Consider the following 19,947-nt stretch of genomic DNA (forward strand, 5'->3'; position numbering starts at 1 on the left):
AAATGCACCTGTGGCCATCACCGCCCCCCTGGATCGCTGCAGCGCCCACCAGGGGGCGGTAGCGCCCACTTTGGGAATCACTGGTCTAGGTCATGCACTCATTCCTGAGTTGGAAGAGACTTCTAATCAAGGGTGAGAAAGAAATGGTTACCCAAACTATTTATGAACTCAGAATAGAAAGGTAATACAAAAAAAGTTAAAACAAATGCACCTGTGGCCATCACCGCCCCCCTGGATCGCTGCAGCGCCCACCAGGGGGCGGCAGCGCCCACTTTGGGAATCACTGAGCTACAGGCTTCATCTTCAACAAAAAAAGTTCAGACTATAGCAGGTATGCTGGGGTACAGGCTTCTGATGTCATTGCTCGTGTAACTTTGAGATCACACCGCTAGCCTGAATAATGATTTCTAGAACTAATGGAGAAGCTCATGGGTTCATAAATCTGCTAACCCCAAATTAAGAAAGACCTGGATTTATCACATGAGACTGAGTAGACTGATAAGGAATACTTATGATTTCTTCTATGAGTTTTGCTGGGAGTGCTGCTGGTTCTTTAATGTCCTATTTTCCAGATTTAAAGAACCCTTTTACTCTTAAGCTACCTTAACTTACAGAATTTAGATTATATCTTTGTAAACAAAAATGAAACATTTATTTTTTCTCCTTGTCTGATTCCCTCCAAAATTTGGAAACTTTTATTGAATATTCTTATTTTTATGGCAATATAGTTATTTGAATATGTTCAGTAAGAATTGATTCTCCTTGTAACAGGACACAATCGGAAACACTGGTGATATTGCCAAGGCTTTGACTAGAATATCATATTTGAGAAGATGTGCAGAGAAGAGGCTATAACTAGTTTTAAGGAACTAAGGTTCCTTTCAAAGCTCTCCTAGAAAATTGGCCTGGCACCCTTACAGGGCTCCCACCCTTACAGGTGAGTAAGGAAGGCCACTTCATGGCCGGCCCAGGAAGCTCAGAATATTTTGGGGACCCTGAGAAAGAGGAATTAATCTAAATCTGCAGGTACTTGCATGTGAAGTGTGATGGTGAGTTCTTGGCTTGGCTTCCTAGTCTTGAGGCTTTAAAAATTCCAATCTGAGATTCCCAATAAAAATTCCAGCAAAACAAACTTTAAAAGGCTTATTTCATCAATTATTATTCTTGTTGCACTTAAATAAACAATCAGGCCAAGTTTGGTGAGACTAGACTTGTTTTGCAAACAAAAACAGTCTTACCCTGATTATCTCTGATAAAAATGAGGGTGATCATAGAGAAACTGTGTTTCAGTGGGACGCTAGATTCTAGCCCTGTTCATTCTCTTTGAGTTGTTTCCACCTGTTTGTGAGCTGGATCTTACCATCTTGCGCATTTTGTCAGTAATTAACATTTCTAATTTTCTTCTTGACTTGGCATTACTAACAACTAAAATTGCCTTTTTCCTGAAGCCCTGCAAGCTGAAGCTGGACGACTTGCTATAACTTTAAAGGATTTATGACTGCAAAGGTCCACACCACTCAGGACGTTCACCAGGACATGGTTCTGTGAGCTCCAGGAAATAACCATGTGAGACTGCCACTACCATGTTATCCCACCATCTAAAGACACTTCAAGACCAACATCTAGAAATCCTTTGGACTACCCCTCTGGACTCAAAAACTGAGTTTATAATCTGCTCCAACTACTAATTTTTGTTTTTCCTTTTGTTTCTCTGTAAATCTATGTCTTTTCCTTTGCAGATCTCTAACCTCCCAACCTCTAACACAGATCGCTCCACAGCCACCAACTCAGCTGCTGGTCTGTTAAACTTCTTGGGAGGTTTTAGACGGGAAGAGAAGGGGTACAGACTACACCACTGTGGCATAGGAATTATTTTGAGCTGAAGGCATTTGGGAATCAGTAGATGTAGGAAGAAGTCCTTTTTTCTGATGTTCCTTCATCTAACTATAACTAGAACCTTCCAAAAGAACTCAACTGTCATAAATCCTCTCATTTCGTACCACGCCTGAACAGACATTGCCACAAAACTATCTTGACTCCATCTATTCTCCTAAGGGCCCATTATCTTTCCTAAAAGTTATTTGTTTTCCTATAAGTGCCGTTTCTCCCCCTCCCCTTTCCTTATTAAGTCCCAAATTCTGCCTGGAGTCACATTTTTCTCTTAACTTCCCTGTAGGTATGTGAACAAGAGCCTGCCTTTCCACTCTCCAGCAGGAGGAACTGAGACCAGTGGCCTGCTCACATAACTTCAGCACTACTGGCAACTTATTCCCATCCAGCAACCACAGTTAAACATTAAAATTAACGTTTCCTTCTTGAAGAAAGTGTAACAATTTAAAAAGCAGCATTGAATTTTTCCAGTTAGATAGTTCATAACCATTCTTTTTTCTTTTTCTTCTCCATTTTATAACTCCCCCCCTTCCCCCACCCCATGGGCTTAACTACTTTTAGCCAAATTGTGGTCATTATTTCCAAATGTTTACAGCATAGTGAACAAGCTGTAATTTTAGACACTAAAAACAAAAACAAAAACAAAAAAACCAACACAAAGTGATCAAACTAATTATATTATGGCACTGATATGATGTAAGATGTAAGACAGAGGTAGATCTGCAAATCACCGTATAGCTGCAAATTCCGATATAACTGGTTCTCCTCGAAACTTCAGTTTTACACAAATGTTTATCCAGTGGCACATCATAATCCATGGGTTAAAGGAGTTTCTTCAGTCATGTAAATGTGGAATTGAGAGCTAAAACTGCACACTTAGCAACCAGTAATTTTTTTTCAAGAGCAAAGTAATATGGAACCCATAAAACTCACAAGAAAACCTTAAAGTAAATTATTAGACACTTTTAGGGGCACTGGTTAAATTCAGAAGGTGTTTGCATTAAAATAGAACTTCGTTTCTGCAGGCATTTAAAGACTTTCATGTATGTACTGTATACCTGAAATTTGGGTCTTTTGATTTTCATTGACTCACACCTCTTCTTCTTAGTATTACTAAGAAAAACCTTTTAGTGTAGGGAAAGGCCAGATTAACAGTCCTGGAAATTTTGCAGGAAGGTTTTTTTTAAATAGAATTCTGCTAAACCAAATACCACTGTTTGGGGTCCTCATTTGTAGATTATTCACACAAGTGTTTTTCCAGTTAATGATCAATTTATATAATATCACAAAGATTAAAGAGATCACTTCAGGTGGTGGCAATGTTTCATGAAAGTACCAAGGTGGGGAGGAGTAGGCAGAATGACCAATCTGATGAACACAACCACCTTTCACCTAGTTTTCCCTTAGAAAAAAAAAGTCTAATTGCTTTCAATTTTCTGAAGTGAAAATGGCAGCATAAGAAAAATATTAAAATGTGCAAGCAAACTGCCTCTTTCACATCCTCATAAAATATTGTTTTCTAAAATATAATGTGCTGTAGGGCTCACAGATGAGCACCTTTCGCATCAGGTGATATGCAAACAAACCATTGTTTGCTCAGTAGGAAACAGGTTTGTTTTTGTTGCTTTTTGTACACTCTAGTTAACAGGAAGTCTTCTAAGAAAATAAAGGGAAGGGAGCAGGGTAGTAAGCCAACCCTGTAATGCCCACCCAGAATCCTAGAAGGAAAAAGCCATTGACATAAAGACGATTTAGCAAATATCCTGAAGGTCAGCAGTATTTCCAAATACTATCTGTGGCACAGATACAATGCCTTGGGTATGCTAATACTTAGGCTGCTAAAAAGAGAGCCATGTGGGGCAAAAACTAACTAGGAAAATGAAAGAGACTGGATTTAGTCCCCTTTTGCTAAACACATGTGAAATATTTCACAGCTGTCTTCACAACAGAAACAAAGGTCTTTGAAAAATTGGCCATAATGTCACAAGTCGCCCACTGGTGTGCTTCTCCAATGAGGTGCTGGACAACTTTAGTCAACAACTGATGGTTGAAACGCTCATTCAACAAACTGCTCTGAAGGGCCCCTCTCAGGGTGTGCTCCCGATAACCTTAATCTGACCTTAATACTGCAGCACCTCCATCTCCCAGTGTTTAGCAGCATCATCATTAAGGATGTGCCTCTGTTTCTATATAGATTCTTTATGCAGAAGTATATCTTGAAGGAAAAGTACAAAAGGCAATAGTGTGGAACAAATGGAAGTCATTAAAAAAATGTAAGATGGTTGACAGCCTAGGTAGCTGCACATGAAATGTAGCCAGAAGTCAGAATCTTGTGGGAAAAGAAATAACAGTCTATGGGCTGTGTGTTGGAACTGTTGAGTTTCATGTTTTCCTAAGGCACGACCACAGTTGTGTTACATTTATGTTTTGGCAAGTGTTTTTCTAGCTAGAGGGTCATAAAAGTAGGTGGAATCATCTGCCTAATGGCATGATAAGGATGATAGCATTTGGACTAAAACTAAGGCCAGTAGGTGAAGAAAAAGGATAAAATTTGCATTGGTTTTAAATTTGTACTAAGGCTACTTACTGAATACTGGAAAAATGACAGAAGTGTTTAATACCTTTGCATAAGAAAATGTTTCCTTTTGAAGCTGTAGCTCAGGATTTCATCTGGGATAATGAAACCATGTGGTAAAAACACTCTGGAATTTATAATAATGAATAAGCAAGAAGAAGTCATAAAAATGCTAAATGGTGTAGACTACAAATATGGTGATATATGAATAAAGGGGATCAAATAGAATTTTAAAATCCAGACAGGTGTTATGTTTGTGAAAAGTGATACAATTTGTTATAATTCAAATCTAAATTAGAACTGGCTGCTTTACAATGAGATCACTGCTGTTTTTCAGCACTTTAACTTTAGGGAGTTCTGTTACAAGTTCAAGTAAGTTAGAGCTGTTCTCAAACCTGAAATGAAGGAGCAGGTATTCTAATAAGCTTTATGTAAATAGGATCCTGGTCGTTTGGCTCTAGGTAACCCAACACATTTCTCTGGGTGTAACCATGACCTCTCTGAAAACTGGAAAATATTGCATAATCTAAAAAGTCAGAGTATAATGACATTCACTGGTAACTTCACATAAATTATGCTAGGAGGATGGAATACGGGTAGACCAGACCACCAATCATGTTTGCCTAGCCATAAAAACAGTAACAAACTTAAAGATCTGCAAAGATCAAAGGAAACTGAACAACCACCTTTAACTGTCTGGGGATACAACATTGTATAGGTGTCCTCAGAGCCTTCATAAAGGTTGCAAGATGACCCTCCTACTCTGACTGACTGTGGCTAAACACAGACAAGCCAGAGCTGGGATGTGATAACCCAATGGCAGGTCTGAGCTTGCTCATGACACACTCTGAGTAGCACAGAGGCAGCAGTGAAAAACTACCAGAATCCCACTGATAGCTCTTTTTCTTCCTTTTTTTAACCTTGGAAAACCATCCATGAGGCTACTTTGACAAAAATATAAATCAAGGCTGACACAGCTAAGGGCTGGCTTATAGCTGGCCATCTGGACATGGGGTTTGCCAGTCTAGCTGTTTTCATTATTTAACCAAATATTATGAAAAGTATAGTTCACATGCAACCCTTGTCAAAAAAGAGGAAATGGTAAATTTCCTGTTATAAGCACAAACTGTTAACCTGTTATGAAAATCGCAATTTTTCTGGCATTCAAGTATATATAGATATATCATGTATGTTTCTTTTTAAACATCTTAGGGTGAGGAGGAGGACGAATGAGATAATGACATAAGCTAAACATCCAACAAGCCCCATTCCTCATTCTCTGTGTGGCTGACAATGTCAGTCAGAAAGCCACTTGTTTGCCGTGATAGTCCTGATATATTTGAACATGTAGATCTTTAAGGATTTCCTTATTCATTTGGCTGGGCCTATGGTAGGTGCTTTTTTGTTTTCTTGGTGGAATAATTCATCAGTGCTTTCTGAGAGGCTCAAACAGGATCACTGGCCAGATTCCGAAGAGAAACTGTTTGGAAACAAGTTGGAACAAAATGAAAGAAGATAAAAGTGTTCCATATATATCATCCCTGAAAAATGAGAAAGAACCCGTGGGCTGTGACTGCAGTGCTTGGTAGGTTTGCTCCTTATTGTCCTGGTAGTAGTACCTGAGCACAGCATACATTTTCCAGGCTTGCAACAGATCTCAGAAACTATGTTCTTTTAATGTATTTAAATGTATTAAACATCTACTTTGTCAAGCATGGAGCTGGGCATTAAAATCATCTCAGATCCTTAAAACAACTTTCCAATGTAGCTATTAACAGGTCCATTTTATTGTTGAAGAACTAAGTCTTTTAAAGGGAAGAATCTTGCCCAAGGTCACAGAGCAGTAAGTGGGAGAGTTAAAATTCAAGAGCATCTGGTTCCAAAACCTGTACTCACTCCATGACCTATCCATCCCACCCACTTCCTCCATCCCATCTTCTCAATATCCCCCCTCTCCCAACACACTCACGCTATGAAGTAGACTTACCTTCACTTTTGGCCTATATCTCAGGTAAAGTGTTCTTGTATATATACTGAAAGAAAAGGGGAGGGAGAAAGCTCTTCAGACTGATTTTTAATCCATGCAAACTGGCATACTGACAAATTTAACCATAGTGCCTATGTATATATAAAGAACAAGCAACATTGGTATATTTTTTGTTCTCTTAGCAACCATTTTTTTGAGCACCTACTCTGTGCAGAGCACTTGGCAAGATGCTAGGAGGGGAAACAGAGAAATGATCAGCTCTCAGACTGTGACTGTAGAATGTTTGCAGTTTAATAGGGAGCATTTCATTCATGCTTTATAGGATTCATATCACAATTGCCAGTGTCATCTTTGAAGATATATGGTAGCAAGTGTTAAAGTAGAGTATTCTTTTTTTGTTGTTTTGTTCATTCTTACCTGAGGATATTTTTTCCATTGATTTTTAGAGAGAGTGGAAGGGATGGAGGGAGGGGGAGAGAGAGAGAGAGAGAGAGAGAAACATTGATGTAAGGGAGACACATTGATTGGTTGCCTCCTGCACCCACCCCAACCAGGACAAGGGATTGAACCTGCAACCCAGGTACATGCCCTTGACTGGGAATTGTACCCGAGACCCTTTGGTGGGCAGGTCGACATGCTAACCACTGAGCAAACTGGCCAGGGCTAACGTAGAGTATTCTTATAATATTTTGAAAATGGTTATATCAGCTCTACAGGTTTCCAATATAGGTATAAAATAAACAGGAAGGCAATGGAGCCCTTTTCATAGTATCCTTTAAAATGAGTCACCTCTGAAGATATCAGAGTCTAAAATCAGTAAATACAGCAAAGGTAAAGTTAAATTTACCCCTAAAAATTTCATTGAACTTTCCATAACATACAGCATACATAGTTTTTTGTATAGTACACTATTTAAATGTATTTCAATAGTAATATACAGACTATCATGTGTGCATATGCAAGCCATAATTTTATAGTATGAAAAATTTTATCTTTAAACAAGGGAAGAAAAGGTGAAAGAGCATGTATAGTTGAATTTGTGTAATTTAATGTGGCTATAGTGTCACTGTACCCCAAGCCAGAACTGTAAAGAGGAACATCAAATATTATGAAGAATACTCTACTGTCTTAAAATATAACCCCTCTGACAGTTTTTCGGATGTTAATCTCTAAAAGAAAGCTGCCACCTTTTCCCTTTTCTTTAGGAAAGAGTCCTGGACTGAGGCAGAGAAGCCCTGGATTCCAACCCTTGCTCTTACCTCACCACTGCCAACTTTTATGTAGCTACACTAGTGGGGCAAGCACTGGACCCAGAGCTTTCTACACATTTCATCCTTAAACAACCTACTAGGTGGGCATTATTATTCCTGTTTTGCATATGAGAAATGATCTCAGAAAGGTCAAATATTCCTTTCAATGTGCCACAGCTAGTAAATGCTAGAAATGGGACTTGAATTCAGGTTCTGTCTAACTGTTAGCCAATATATTATATTCTAACTGGCCAGTGACCTTGACCTTGAGCAAATGACCTTGCTGCCTCAGTATGCTTCACCATCAAATGAAGAAGTTAAATTAGATGCTTTCCAAGGTTTCCTAGGTTGTTTTGTGGAGACAAAAACTCTGGGCTCAAATCCAGGCAATGACACTAAGATCATGTGTGAAGTACTTGACTTTTCTGAGCTTGTCTTTCCTCAAGTATAAAATAATACGTGTCTTATAGCACTGTCATAAGGATTAAAGGAAGTAATATACACCAAGTGCCTAGCCCAGATGAGGTTCTGAGCTTAAAATTCAAACTTTTTATTATGGAAAATTTAAACCATAAACAAAAGTACCTATTACATTAAGTTGTTAAAAAATCTTATCTTCTCATATTTGCAGCATCTGTAATGATGTTTCCTTTTATACTCCTGATACTGGTTATTTATGGTTTTCCTCTTTTCTTCTTGTTGAATCTTACCAGCTATATCACTTATTAAGTTATTATACCTCAGCTCCAAATCCACCCTTCTATATTCTGTTTGTGATTCAGGAGCTGAGACTACAAACCGTACTTCTGCATTGACAATTGTTCCCTCATAGGCTCTGCTAAAAGGGCATTCAAGAGAGATTGCAAAGCCGGAGGAGAAAGAAGGGACTTCTTCCATCCTGTTTTATTTTGATGAGGGGCTGTTGACTTGTGGTTCCTGTGAACAGCATCCCAACAACACTTCCTCACTGTGGCAGCAGGACTTTGTAGCAGCAGTCCCTTCTTCAGAGGCCTGGGGTCCAGCCTGGGGTCTCTCCTCTGAGCTCAGAAACCAGCACCAGCTGAGAAGTGTCTCCTCTTCAGACTTGAGTTTGGAGACCAGAAATTCTTCAATACTCCTCCCCTCAAGAGATAGGATCTATGTCCCTCCTATTTAAATCTGTGACTTTGACCAGCAGAGTAAGGTGGAAATGAGACCATATGAACTCTGAGACTAGGTTATGAAAGGCCCTGCTACTTTTGTCTGATTCTCTTGAGATGTTCCCTCTGGGAGAAGTCTTCTGCCAGGTATGAAGGCTGATTACACTGAGGATGAAGTCGCCCGCCCATGAGGGCAGCTCTAGTTTATAGCCACAGCTCCAAGGTAACAGCCAATATCAAATGACACCCCAATATAAGTGAGCCCTCTTGTACTTCTATTCCAGCGGGAGCCTTCAGATGTCTGCAGCCTGAACTGACATCTGACACCAACCCTATGAGAGACTCCACGTGAGGACTGCCTAGCTGAGCCCTTCCAAGTTCAAGACCCAAATTCAAGACAATTGTGAGCAAAATACACTGGTTTATTTTAAACTGGTAAGTTTGGGGTTGTTGTGTAACATTAGTAACTGAAATATGCTGCTCCCCCTCCCTACTTTTTTTTTCTGGAACTCCAATTAAACATATGTTAGACCCTCTCACTTCATCTTCCATTTCTCTTAACCTCAATTCCATATTTTTTGTCTCTGCTGGATTTAAGTAATTTTTTCCTGATCTGTTTTCCACTTTACTAATTCTTTCTTCAATTGAGTTTAATCTGTTATTAGTTCTGTACAGTGAGTTTAGCATTTTGGTTAGTATAGTTTTCATTTCTAGAGATTCTATTTGGTTCTTTAAAAATTTGTTTGAAAAAGTTTCTTTTTCCTTGAACTTATTTTTAAGTTTGATTTATTTCTTCAAGCACAGAAATTGCATTATTTTTATAATCATTGATAATTCTAATATGTGATATTTTTACTGGTCTCTTAAAAATATTTTTTAAATCTTTACCCAAGGATATGTTTATTGATTTTGAGAGAGAGAGAGAGAGAGAGAGAGAGAGAGAGAGAGATGAAGAGAATGCAACCTAGGTAGGTACCCTGGTTTGGAATTAAACCCACAACCTTTTGGTGCATGGGACAATGCCCAACCAAATGAGCCACCTTGGGATTTCTTGTGCAGTGTTAAGGTGCTAGTTTTTTAATTATTGGGTTCACTTTATTTTTTTTCCCCCAGGAATTTTCTAGAATGTTTACCCTTTATTGGGGTCCAACCCCAGCAGGTCCAGGGATCCCCAAAGGTGTGGATGGAGTCGGCGAAGAAGGAATGACACAGAGACAGCGTTCAGTTAATCAGCACCCTAGCCAGGATCTCTAGCCATGATCTCCAGCCAAGTTCTGTCTTCTCTATTGGGTTCACTTTATAGTTATTCTTGTTTTTCCTTTTCTATCACGTCAATTTCCCCAAGCATTTTCTTCCATATCCCTTCCCTTTTAAATTAGATATTTCCCATGTGCTATGGACTAAGAATCCAAATAACCAATGCAGTAAGAAGTTGCAAAAAGTAAAATAAACATACTTGGAGACAGAGTTTAAAGAGCTCTTCCATGATTAAGCTCTTCACAGCATGAATTCAACGTTCCTATTTAGCTACTCAGAAGTCTTTTTTTAAAATATATAATTCTCAGGTAGTTAAATTTTAGATAATTCAGGTTATCTAAACAAGGTGACCTCCAGATAGGTGAAATGCAAATGTTATTTTGAAGAGATATTCTAAAAGTTTCACTTAAGTAAATTTTCACATTGGTTTAAAGAAAAAATTTCTTCCCCTGCCTACAAATATTTCAGCTCTCTCAATTCTTGAGAAGAATTTGAAATTAAACATAGCCTGATCCACTGGTAAAGAGACCAATATATACATAATCATTAATTAAACCAATTAACAATATATACTATGTGGCAGGCATCATTCTATCCATTTAGGAGAGTTGCAGTGAATAAGATAAAGTCCCAGCTGCTCTCAAAGAATTAACAGTCTAGTTGGGGGAGGTAAACAACTAAATAAACATATAACTGGTTATAAATACTTTAAAGGTTATAAACACAACCTGATAAGGGGACTGAGAGTGATATGGAAGTATTATTTGGATAGGGTGATCAGAGAGAATTCTGATGCCATTGTTGTTGTTAATGGCTGACCTCCGATAGACTCTTTATTAGGAGAGCAGGGAAAGCAAAGTGGCAACCAATTTATTTAAGCAGGGGACTTCAGGTACTCACTTTTCCAGTCCCCTACTCAAGGGATCTGGGTGCTTTTCTTTCAAAGTTTATTTTTTAATGCTGATCAGTAAGAAATTGAAATATTTATATACTACTAGTACTAAAAAAAGTTTATATCCTACTTGCATTAAAATGTAAATCATGCATCCGAGGTTAGTTAATACAACTGTCTTACTTTAAGGATGAGAAAACTGAGCTTTAGAAGGGGAGGGACTTGCTTAAGGTCACCCACCCAGTGGGAGAGGCAAAGCTGGAACAAAAGTTCCTGATTCTGTCTCCAACATTTTATATATACACCATCATATTTAAAGAATACAGAAAAAACACTCCAAAACTAGGTTTTAAAAGTCTATTTCCTACCTGAAAAGGATGTGAAGATAAGAACCAAGGCCAGTTAAAATATGCCACCATGCATGAAACTGTGTGGTAACACCTACGATAGGTGGTACCTTCTTTCGAAAGTTCCTGTGAGGAGAGGGGGGGGGAAATCACCATGTTAATTTTTAAAAATATTTAGCAACTAATGCTGACAGTTTTAGAGCATTTTGAAATGCCATTCTCAAAAATGGCAGTTACTTAATTTCCTCAAGTCTGCTGCAGTCTGCCATACTATTTTGCAAAGTGTATTTTCAGGAATAGTATTCCTTGCAAAAGTCCTGAAGAAATGACTCTGTGGTCAAAACAAAAGTGGGAAATAGTACATAGTTTATTGTTCTGTTAGAGATCTATGATGCATATTAACAGATTAAAAACTTTGAAAAGTCCTACCCTAACTTATAGAGTTCACCTTCATTTTTTTTTTCAGGTAACCTACTTACCCCTGGAACCCTTTATTTAGGTATTATCTTATTAATACCTTATAGGACAGATGTTTCTCGGAGCATACTTTGGGAAACACAGGTCTACCTAGCATGCACTTAAGGAACTAGACACATGCTTTTCCTATGTCCTGCACACAACCATCACCTTATAAGTGTACCACACAGTGTATAAAGTCCTTTGGTATCTATTATTTCACTTCATAGTAAGTCTCTGAGGTAGCTATTATTAGCTTTGCTTTACAGATTAGGAAACTAAAATTCAAAGAGATTTCCTCCCTTTTTTATTGAATTTATTGGGGTGACATTGGTTAATAAAATTATATAGGTTTCCGGTATACAATTCTATCATATATCATCTATATTGTATTATGTGTTCACACCCCAAGTCAAGTCTCCTTCCATCAGAGATATTAATTGAATTGCCCAAGTCACTCTGCTAGTGAGTGGCATAGCCAAGTCTAAAATTCTAGATTTTTTTTTAAAAAATATATCTTTTTATTGATTTCAAAGAGGAAAGGAGAGGGAGAGAGAGAGAGAGAAAAAAACATCAATGATGAGAGAAAATCATTGATCGGCTGCCTCCTGCATGCCCCCTACAACCCACCCCCCTCCCCACAACCGGGGCATGTGCCCTGACCAAGAATCGAATGGAATCAAACTGTGACCTTCTGGTTCATAGGTCTATGCTCAACCACTGAGCCTCGCTGGTCGGGCTAAAATTCTAGATCTTTTGATTAGATATATTAATATTCTCATTTATTAGAGGGAAAAAATAAACATGAAACATCAAATTATTTTTCTAGATATCCTGTGAATTTTTGAGACAATTACCATCTAATTTTGAGACAATTACCAGCTCTAATTGGGTTTCTGATGGGTATTACTGATTCAGAACTACTCAATTAGATCTTAGTTTTCAAAGCAAGGTGTATTACTTGTTTGCTTCTGTACATTAAAGTCTACATTTACTTATTTAACTTTTTATTATGAGGAATTTCAAATGTGCAAAAATAGGCAAAATAATAATGTACCCATTGACCTCAGAGACTGAAAATGTATCTTACCTCAGTGAATCACAAAAGATGTTATCTACGTTCCATAATAAAAATCCCAATAAAAATACACCCAAAGATGTATAACCCAGTCCTCTAAGCCATGGATAAACCCTGTGGAAAAATTAAAAAGCACAATGAAATTTTGCTGCGTCATGTCATGATCAGAGCTTGAAGTAATCACTTTCATGAGAAGGAAAGGTTTTTGTTAGTATTAAAAGCAAACCTATCTATTAAATTATCTAATACATTTGCCTATTACATTTAGTCATTAAAAGGTACTGAGAGAGAATGTGCTTCTAAGACTTGGCTAGGTATGGTGTATCAAGAAGATAATGTAAAAGCCCCCAGTAACTTTATCAGTCCCATGGAAGTGCAAGGGGAGTGGTGGAACATAATTAACATTGAGTCACCTGCTCTGTGTCAGGCACTATACTAAATTAGATACACACTACACACACACACACATACACACACACACACACACACACACACACACACACACACAAATTAAATCTTCAAATAAACCCCATGGAGCAGGCATTATTCTTTTTACTTCACCAATAAAAAAACTGAAGCTTGGTGATTTACTCAAAATAGCAGCTTATATGTATACTAGAGGCCCAGTGCACAAAAATTTGTGCACTCGGGGGGGAGGGGGGGTCCCTCAGCCCGGCCTGTGCCCTCTGGCAGTCTGGGCCCCCTCAGGGGATGACCACCTGCTGGCTTAGGCCCGCTCCCCAGGGGGATTGGGCCTAAGATGGCAATCAGACATCCCTCTGGCAGCCCGGCAGCCATCGGGGGATGTCCACTTGCCAGCGGGGAGCAGGCCTAAACTGCAGTCGGACATCCTTAGCGCTGCTGAGGAGGCAGGAGAGGCTCCCCCCACCACCGCTGTACTGGCAGCCATCAGCCTGGCTTGTGGCTGAGCAGAGCTCCTCCCATGTGAGAGTGCACTGACCACCAGAGGACAGCTCCTGCATTGAGCGTCTGCCCCCTGGTGGTCAGTGTGTGTCATAGTGACCAGTCATTCCCAGTCCTTCTGCTGTTAGGGTCAGTTTGCATATTACCCTGTTACTATATAGGATAGAGACCTGGTGCATGGGTGGGGGCTGGCTGGTTTGCCCTGAAGGGGGTCCCGGATCAGGGTGGGGGTCCCGCTTTGGTGCCTGGCCAGCCTGGATGAGGGGCTGATGGCTGTTTGCAGCTGGTCACATCCCCTTCAGGGGGGGGGTCCCCACTGGGGTGCCTGGCCAGTCTGGGTGAGGGGCTGAGGGCCGTTTTCAGGTTGGTGGGTGACTGAAGCTCCCAACGTCTCCTTTTTTTCTTTTTTTTTTAATTCTGGGATTTATTTACCTTCTATGGCTGTCACTGGAGCTGAGAGCCGGCTTTAGCTCTGAGGCTCGGCTCCAGCTCTGAGACCTCGGCTGCTGAAAGCAGGTATCTGGGCTTTGTTTAGCTTCTATAATTGCAACATAGTTGCTTAGAGTGCAGCTCAGAGGCCGGCAGCGGCAGGCGGGGAACCTTGGCTTCCTCCATCACTGGAGCAAGCAAGCCTCCTGTTCACTTCAGCTGCCGGGCTGCCGGCCGCCATCTTGGTTGGCAGTTAATTTGCATATCGCCCTGATTAGCCAATGGGAAGTGTGTCGGAGGTACGGTTAATTACCATGTTTGTCTATTATTAGATAGGATTTTATAGCTGCAATGAGGTTTCATTGACGTACATTAAAATGCATATATTTAAAGTGTACATTTGATGAATATGTTTATATGTATCCATGAAACCAACAACACACAAAATAATAAATATATCCATCACCTCTAAAAGCTGAGTCTGTATTTTTTATAATGTTGTATAAATGGAATAATACAGTATATCTGCTTTATTGTATGTGCTTTTTCCACTTGGCATAACTATTTTGAAATTCTTCCATGTAGTTATGTGTATCAATACTTCAGTTCCTTTTATTCCTAAGTAGTATTCCACTATATAGATATACCACATTTTGTTTATCAGTCCAAATATTGGTGGCCATTTGTGTTTTTAGTTTTCTTTGCCATAACAAAGCAGCTACTACCATTCATAAGTAAGTCTTTTTATGGACATACGCTTTCATTTCTCTTGGGTAAAAAGTAAGGAGAGGAATGGCAGGTGAATGCTAAACTTTCTAAGACTCCACTAAACTGCTTTCCTAAGTGATTGTTTTCCCAAGTGATTTTGCATTCCCATCAGCAGTGTATGAGTGTTTTTTGTTCTATATCCTCACCAACACTTGATATGACATCAGTCTTTTTAGTTGTTCTAGTAGGTGTACTAGTATAGTGGTATCTCATGGTGGTTTTAATTTGCATTTCTTTAATGGCTAATGTCATTGAGCATCCTTTCACATGTGTATCTGCCATCCATCTAACTTCTTTGATAGTTTGTTGAATCTTTGCCCATTTAAAAAATTGTTGTTTGCCTTATTATTGCATTGTAAGAGTTCTTTATATATCCTAAATGTAAATCTTTTGTTGGATATATATTTTGCATATACTTTCTCCAACTCTGACTTGCCCTTAATTTTCTTAACAGTGTCTTTTGAAGAACAAAAGTTTGTTATTTTGATGAAGTTAAATTTATCAATATTTTCATTATAGTTTACACTTTTTGTGTCCTATTTAATAACTCTTTGCTTAAGCAAGCCTGACAAAACTTCTGCTCTATTTTCTTCTAGAAGTGTTTTAATTTTAACTTTTACATTTAGGAATTTGATTTACTTCTAGTAAATTTTTGTAATGGTGTGAGTTTAAGTTAATTTTTAAAATAAGACTATCAAACTGTTGAGCACAATTTGAAAAGATTACCTTTTCCTCACAGAATTACTGTAGATGCTTATTTAAAATCAGGTCAGTATGGATTCGTAGGTCTATTTCAGAATGGGTCTATTTTTGGATGTTCCATTGATTTATATTTCATTCTTACCAGTAATACCACAATGTCTTAGTGTGGCACAGAGCAAAACAAGTAGTATAAGTCCTCTAATTTTACTGTTCTTTTCAAAAATGTTTTGGCTATTCTAGATCCTTTGCCTTCCTATGTAAATTTCAGAATCAGTTTCTCATTTTTTACTCTAGAATTTTTAAAAGGCTTTAATATACTTGTACATTATAAACAAAAGGTGGTCATCATATATAGCTTTCCTCAAATTTCTTTAATTTTGAAACTCTTGTCTTCACATGGTGCCTATTAACAACTTGCTTAAAGAACTAGTATTCCTTGTAATTATACCATAATGAATGTTGGGTTATATAGTTTTCAATCAATAAGCCTGTTGGAATTGGGTTTTATGTATTATTTCAATTTAGGCTATAGATTTATTGCCTGAATGTACTCTAATCATAGTGTGATGATACAAACTACTTACCATGTAACAATATAAATTGATCGAAGTACTAATGTGAAGACCAACATTCCATACATGACCTAAATAAGAAAGGAAAAAATGTTACTAAAATCATTATTCTTTGGTGAAGAAAGTATATTTTGCCTACAAAAGTAGCCCTCCCAATTAAATGTAAACATTTATTATCTTTCATTACATTTTAAAGAACAGAATTTTTAAGAATATGTAATTATATATTTAAGAGTCATGCTAAGCTTTGAGGAAAACTTATAAGCCTGTTTGTGAATAACCAGCATCAGAAGTTCTGTGTCCATTTTAATTCTTATGTTATGTGAAATATTAAATATCTGCCAAAACCTGAACAGATACTATAATTTTGCCTCACACTCCCTAGATCCTTCCCTTCTCTTTAGCTTCACTTTCAGCAACTGATTCTATTTCCCAGGTTGCAGGCTGAATCTCCAGTAGGAGGCACACAGGAGGCAGTCGATTGACGTTTCTCTCACATCAGTTTTTCTCTCTCTCCCCCTTGCATTCTCTCTTTCTAAAATCAATAAAAACATATTAAAAAAATTGGTCAGATTATGTAAACTTTCTAACTCTGCTATCTCGCCTACAAAATGAAGATGATAATGTCTATACAGTTTGTTGTTATTTTTATGATAATAGGTAAGTCAGTCCATATAAACTATACAAAAGATACACAATACTTAGTACATAAGAGATATTAAAAAATGTCAGCTTCTTTTGCTTCTTTTCTAAGTGTGCTTACACAGTAGTTTCTTCACATCTCCAATCTGTAATTAAGTGGCATAAGTGGAATATAATAAAATTTAAATAAATCTGCCTAAGTTCCTGTCTAGAACCAATCCATGGGAGACATTCACTTTGGCAAGAAGAGTTTAGGTAATAGTACTCTCTGAGACATTAGATGAGATCTCACTGTGATACTCAAGTACTTATTTGTTAATTAGCTGCTTAAAGAGGGTTAACTAACTTCTTAAATGTTCTCTTAATCTATTCTCATAGACATTTTTTACTTATTTCCTTATTTAAGATATATTGATGTATATACTGAATGTGGTGGCTATGTGATTTGTGTATTTTACACTTTGCAAGGGTATCAAATTAAATAAAAGCATTTGGCTCTCTTTTGGAGATATTTGGATCACCTTATATTTAATACAGTAAAGTAGAACTGGTATCAGGATTTTCTCTCTGGGAAGCTAATCTGATTAGCAAGACAATCATCCTGGTTATGGCAGATCCTTTTAAAATGTTTATTAGCTCCTTCTCTCTAATAGTATGTCACTATTTATCTCTCTAGGCCCAACTCAAACATCTCCTTTCAGAAGCTTTCTGTGATTATTACAGGCAAAATTTTATGCATGTCATCTTATACCTCAACTAGAAGCCCGTTGCACGAAGATTTGCGCAATAGGCCTTCCTTCCACTGGCTGCTGGCACCAGTTTTCCTCTGGCACCCAGGACCCAGGCCTTTGGTCCGGCTGCAGCGAAGCTTGGCTTCTCTGCTGCGGCTGCAGCGAGGCGTGGAGAAGCCAACCCTCTTCAGTCTTCAGTCCAGCTGGGGCCTTCAGTCTTTGCTCCATGCCTTTGTATGCAAATTAACCGCCATCTTTGTTGAGTTAATTTGCATAGTCACTGATTGGCTGGTGGGCGTAGCAGAGTGACACCAATTTGCATGTTTCTCTTTTATTAGTGTAGATATGTACTTTTAGTATCACACTGTATTGTTTATTGCCTTATGCTTTTTAACTTATATTAATTATTTTATTTTTTAATATATTTTATTGATTTTTTACAGAGAGGAAGGGAGAGGGATAGAGAGTTAGAAACACCGATGAGAGAGAAACATCGATCAGCTGCCTCCTGCACACCCCCCACTGGGGATATGCCCGAAACCAAGGTACATGCCCTTGACCGGAATCGAACCTGGGACCCTTCAGTCCGCAGGCCAACGCTCTATCCACTGAGCCAAACCGGTTCGGGCAATATATTAATTATTTTATATTATCCTTGTGAAGTAATACTTCTTTTTCTGAACATTTTACAGATAAAAAAATTGAAGAATAGGCACATCAGAAATTTGTCCATGGATAATAAAGTGGCAAGAAATCAAAGTGGTAAGAAATCAAGATTCCAAACTCTCAAGCCAAAGCTCCTTTAGATTGGACAACGTTGCTTTTCCCTCCTTTTCTATTATATTTAAGATCTTGAAAGTTATTGTAAATCTTGTCACAAACTCCAAAACAATTTTCTACTTAAAAATTCCAAAACAACCCAGCCAGCATGACTCAGTGGTTGAGGGTCAACCTATGAACCAGGAGGTCTCAGTTTGATTCCCAGTCAGGGCACATTCACTGGGATGCGGGCTCGATCCCTAGTAAGGGGTGTGAAGGAGGCAGCCGATCAATGATTCTCTCTTGTCATTGATGTTTCCATCTCTCTTCCTCTTCCTTCCCCTATCCTATCTAATAAAAGAGTAATATGTAAATTAACCATCACTCTGTGACAAAGATGGCGGCGCCAATAGTGGCCAGGGAGGGATGCTGGCAGCGTCACCCTGGCGATGTGAGCCCAGCGTCTGTGCCCTGGCCACATGGAGGGAGGGCTCGAGGAGGGAGGGGAGGGGCCTCTGGCAAGAGGCCGGGGCGAGGGATGCTGGTGTTGTTGCAGGCCGGACTGAGGGACCCCTCCCCCCCGTGCATGAAATTGAAATCAATAAAAAAAATAATGCGGCCTCTGAGTTGGGAGCAGTGAGAGAGAGACACAGAAGCCACAGGAATTATTTGTAAATGTTGTTTTAATAAAAGCAGAGCTTTATCTTAAAAAAACAACAACACAAAAAACCAAACACATCAACAGTTATATGAAAGAATAAAAACAATACTCCAAACTCAAATCTTAGAAAAGTTTTCTTTTACTAATGATACCCAGAAAATAAATAGGGATAAATGTTTTTAAGCCATAATTACAGATAGTTTTGATTATAATTACTTAACAGATCAGCACAGGATATTCTAGATTAGATATTTGAGGCAGAGGCCGCTTTAAAAAAGCTTTACAACAGCAATAGTGGCTCATTTTCCCTAACCTGTTTTTTAATACTGGAGTAAGTAATAATTTAGCTACATGCAGTAGAAGCACTTTTGTTTGTTTGTTAATCCTCACCAAGGATATTTCTTTCCATTGATTTTCAGAGAGAGTGGAAGGAAGGGAGGGTAAGAGAGAACGACACATCAACTGGAAAGGGAATCCTGCAACCCAGGTACATGCCCTTATAAGACATATATGTTACAAATATTTTTTTACAAGTCTATTTTCCTGACCAGACAGTGAGCACCTTGAGACCAGCAGCCATATCTTATTTGCCTTAGTATAATAATATTACTTAATGCTTACTGAGTGCTTACTATGTGCTAAGGGTTTTTTATATGCATTATCTCATTTAATCCTCAGACAACTTTAGGAGATTATTATACCAATTTTAGGAGGCATAATAAACTCCTTAAGAGCAGGGACCTCTTTATTTCATTTATTAATATATCTCTTGTGACTATTACAGCACCTGGCACTTAAAAAGCACAAAGAAGTTAAGTAACTTGTCCAAGGTATACAGCTAGTAAGTGGAGAGACTAGATTTTTAATCTCTAAGCCTAGGATATAAGC

At 38.4% G+C, this 19,947-nt stretch overlaps 1 protein-coding gene across 4 annotated transcripts in view; it reads right to left on the reverse strand.

The window, feature by feature from the left end:
• Positions 1-2,546: 2,546 nt before the first annotated feature.
• ACER3 (alkaline ceramidase 3) overlaps positions 2,547-19,947 on the reverse strand; it is an 88,085-nt gene continuing 70,684 nt past the window's right edge. For all 4 annotated transcript variants that reach the window (XM_014540390.1, XM_005867150.2, XM_014540392.1 and 1 more), the window contains 5 exons: positions 16,279-16,337; positions 12,884-12,985; positions 11,359-11,463; positions 6,453-6,498; positions 2,547-5,945 (listed from right to left, as the gene is read on the reverse strand). In XM_014540390.1, coding sequence (XP_014395876.1) covers positions 5,892-5,945; positions 6,453-6,498; positions 11,359-11,463; positions 12,884-12,985; positions 16,279-16,337 — 366 coding nt within the window. In that variant the 3' untranslated portion in view covers positions 2,547-5,891. The remainder of the gene's footprint in view (positions 5,946-6,452; positions 6,499-11,358; positions 11,464-12,883; positions 12,986-16,278; positions 16,338-19,947) is intronic.

The sequence above is a fragment of the Myotis brandtii genome, unplaced genomic scaffold (genome assembly GCF_000412655.1).
Source record: "Myotis brandtii unplaced genomic scaffold, ASM41265v1 scaffold244, whole genome shotgun sequence".
NCBI classification, from domain to species: Eukaryota; Metazoa; Chordata; class Mammalia; order Chiroptera; family Vespertilionidae; genus Myotis; species Myotis brandtii.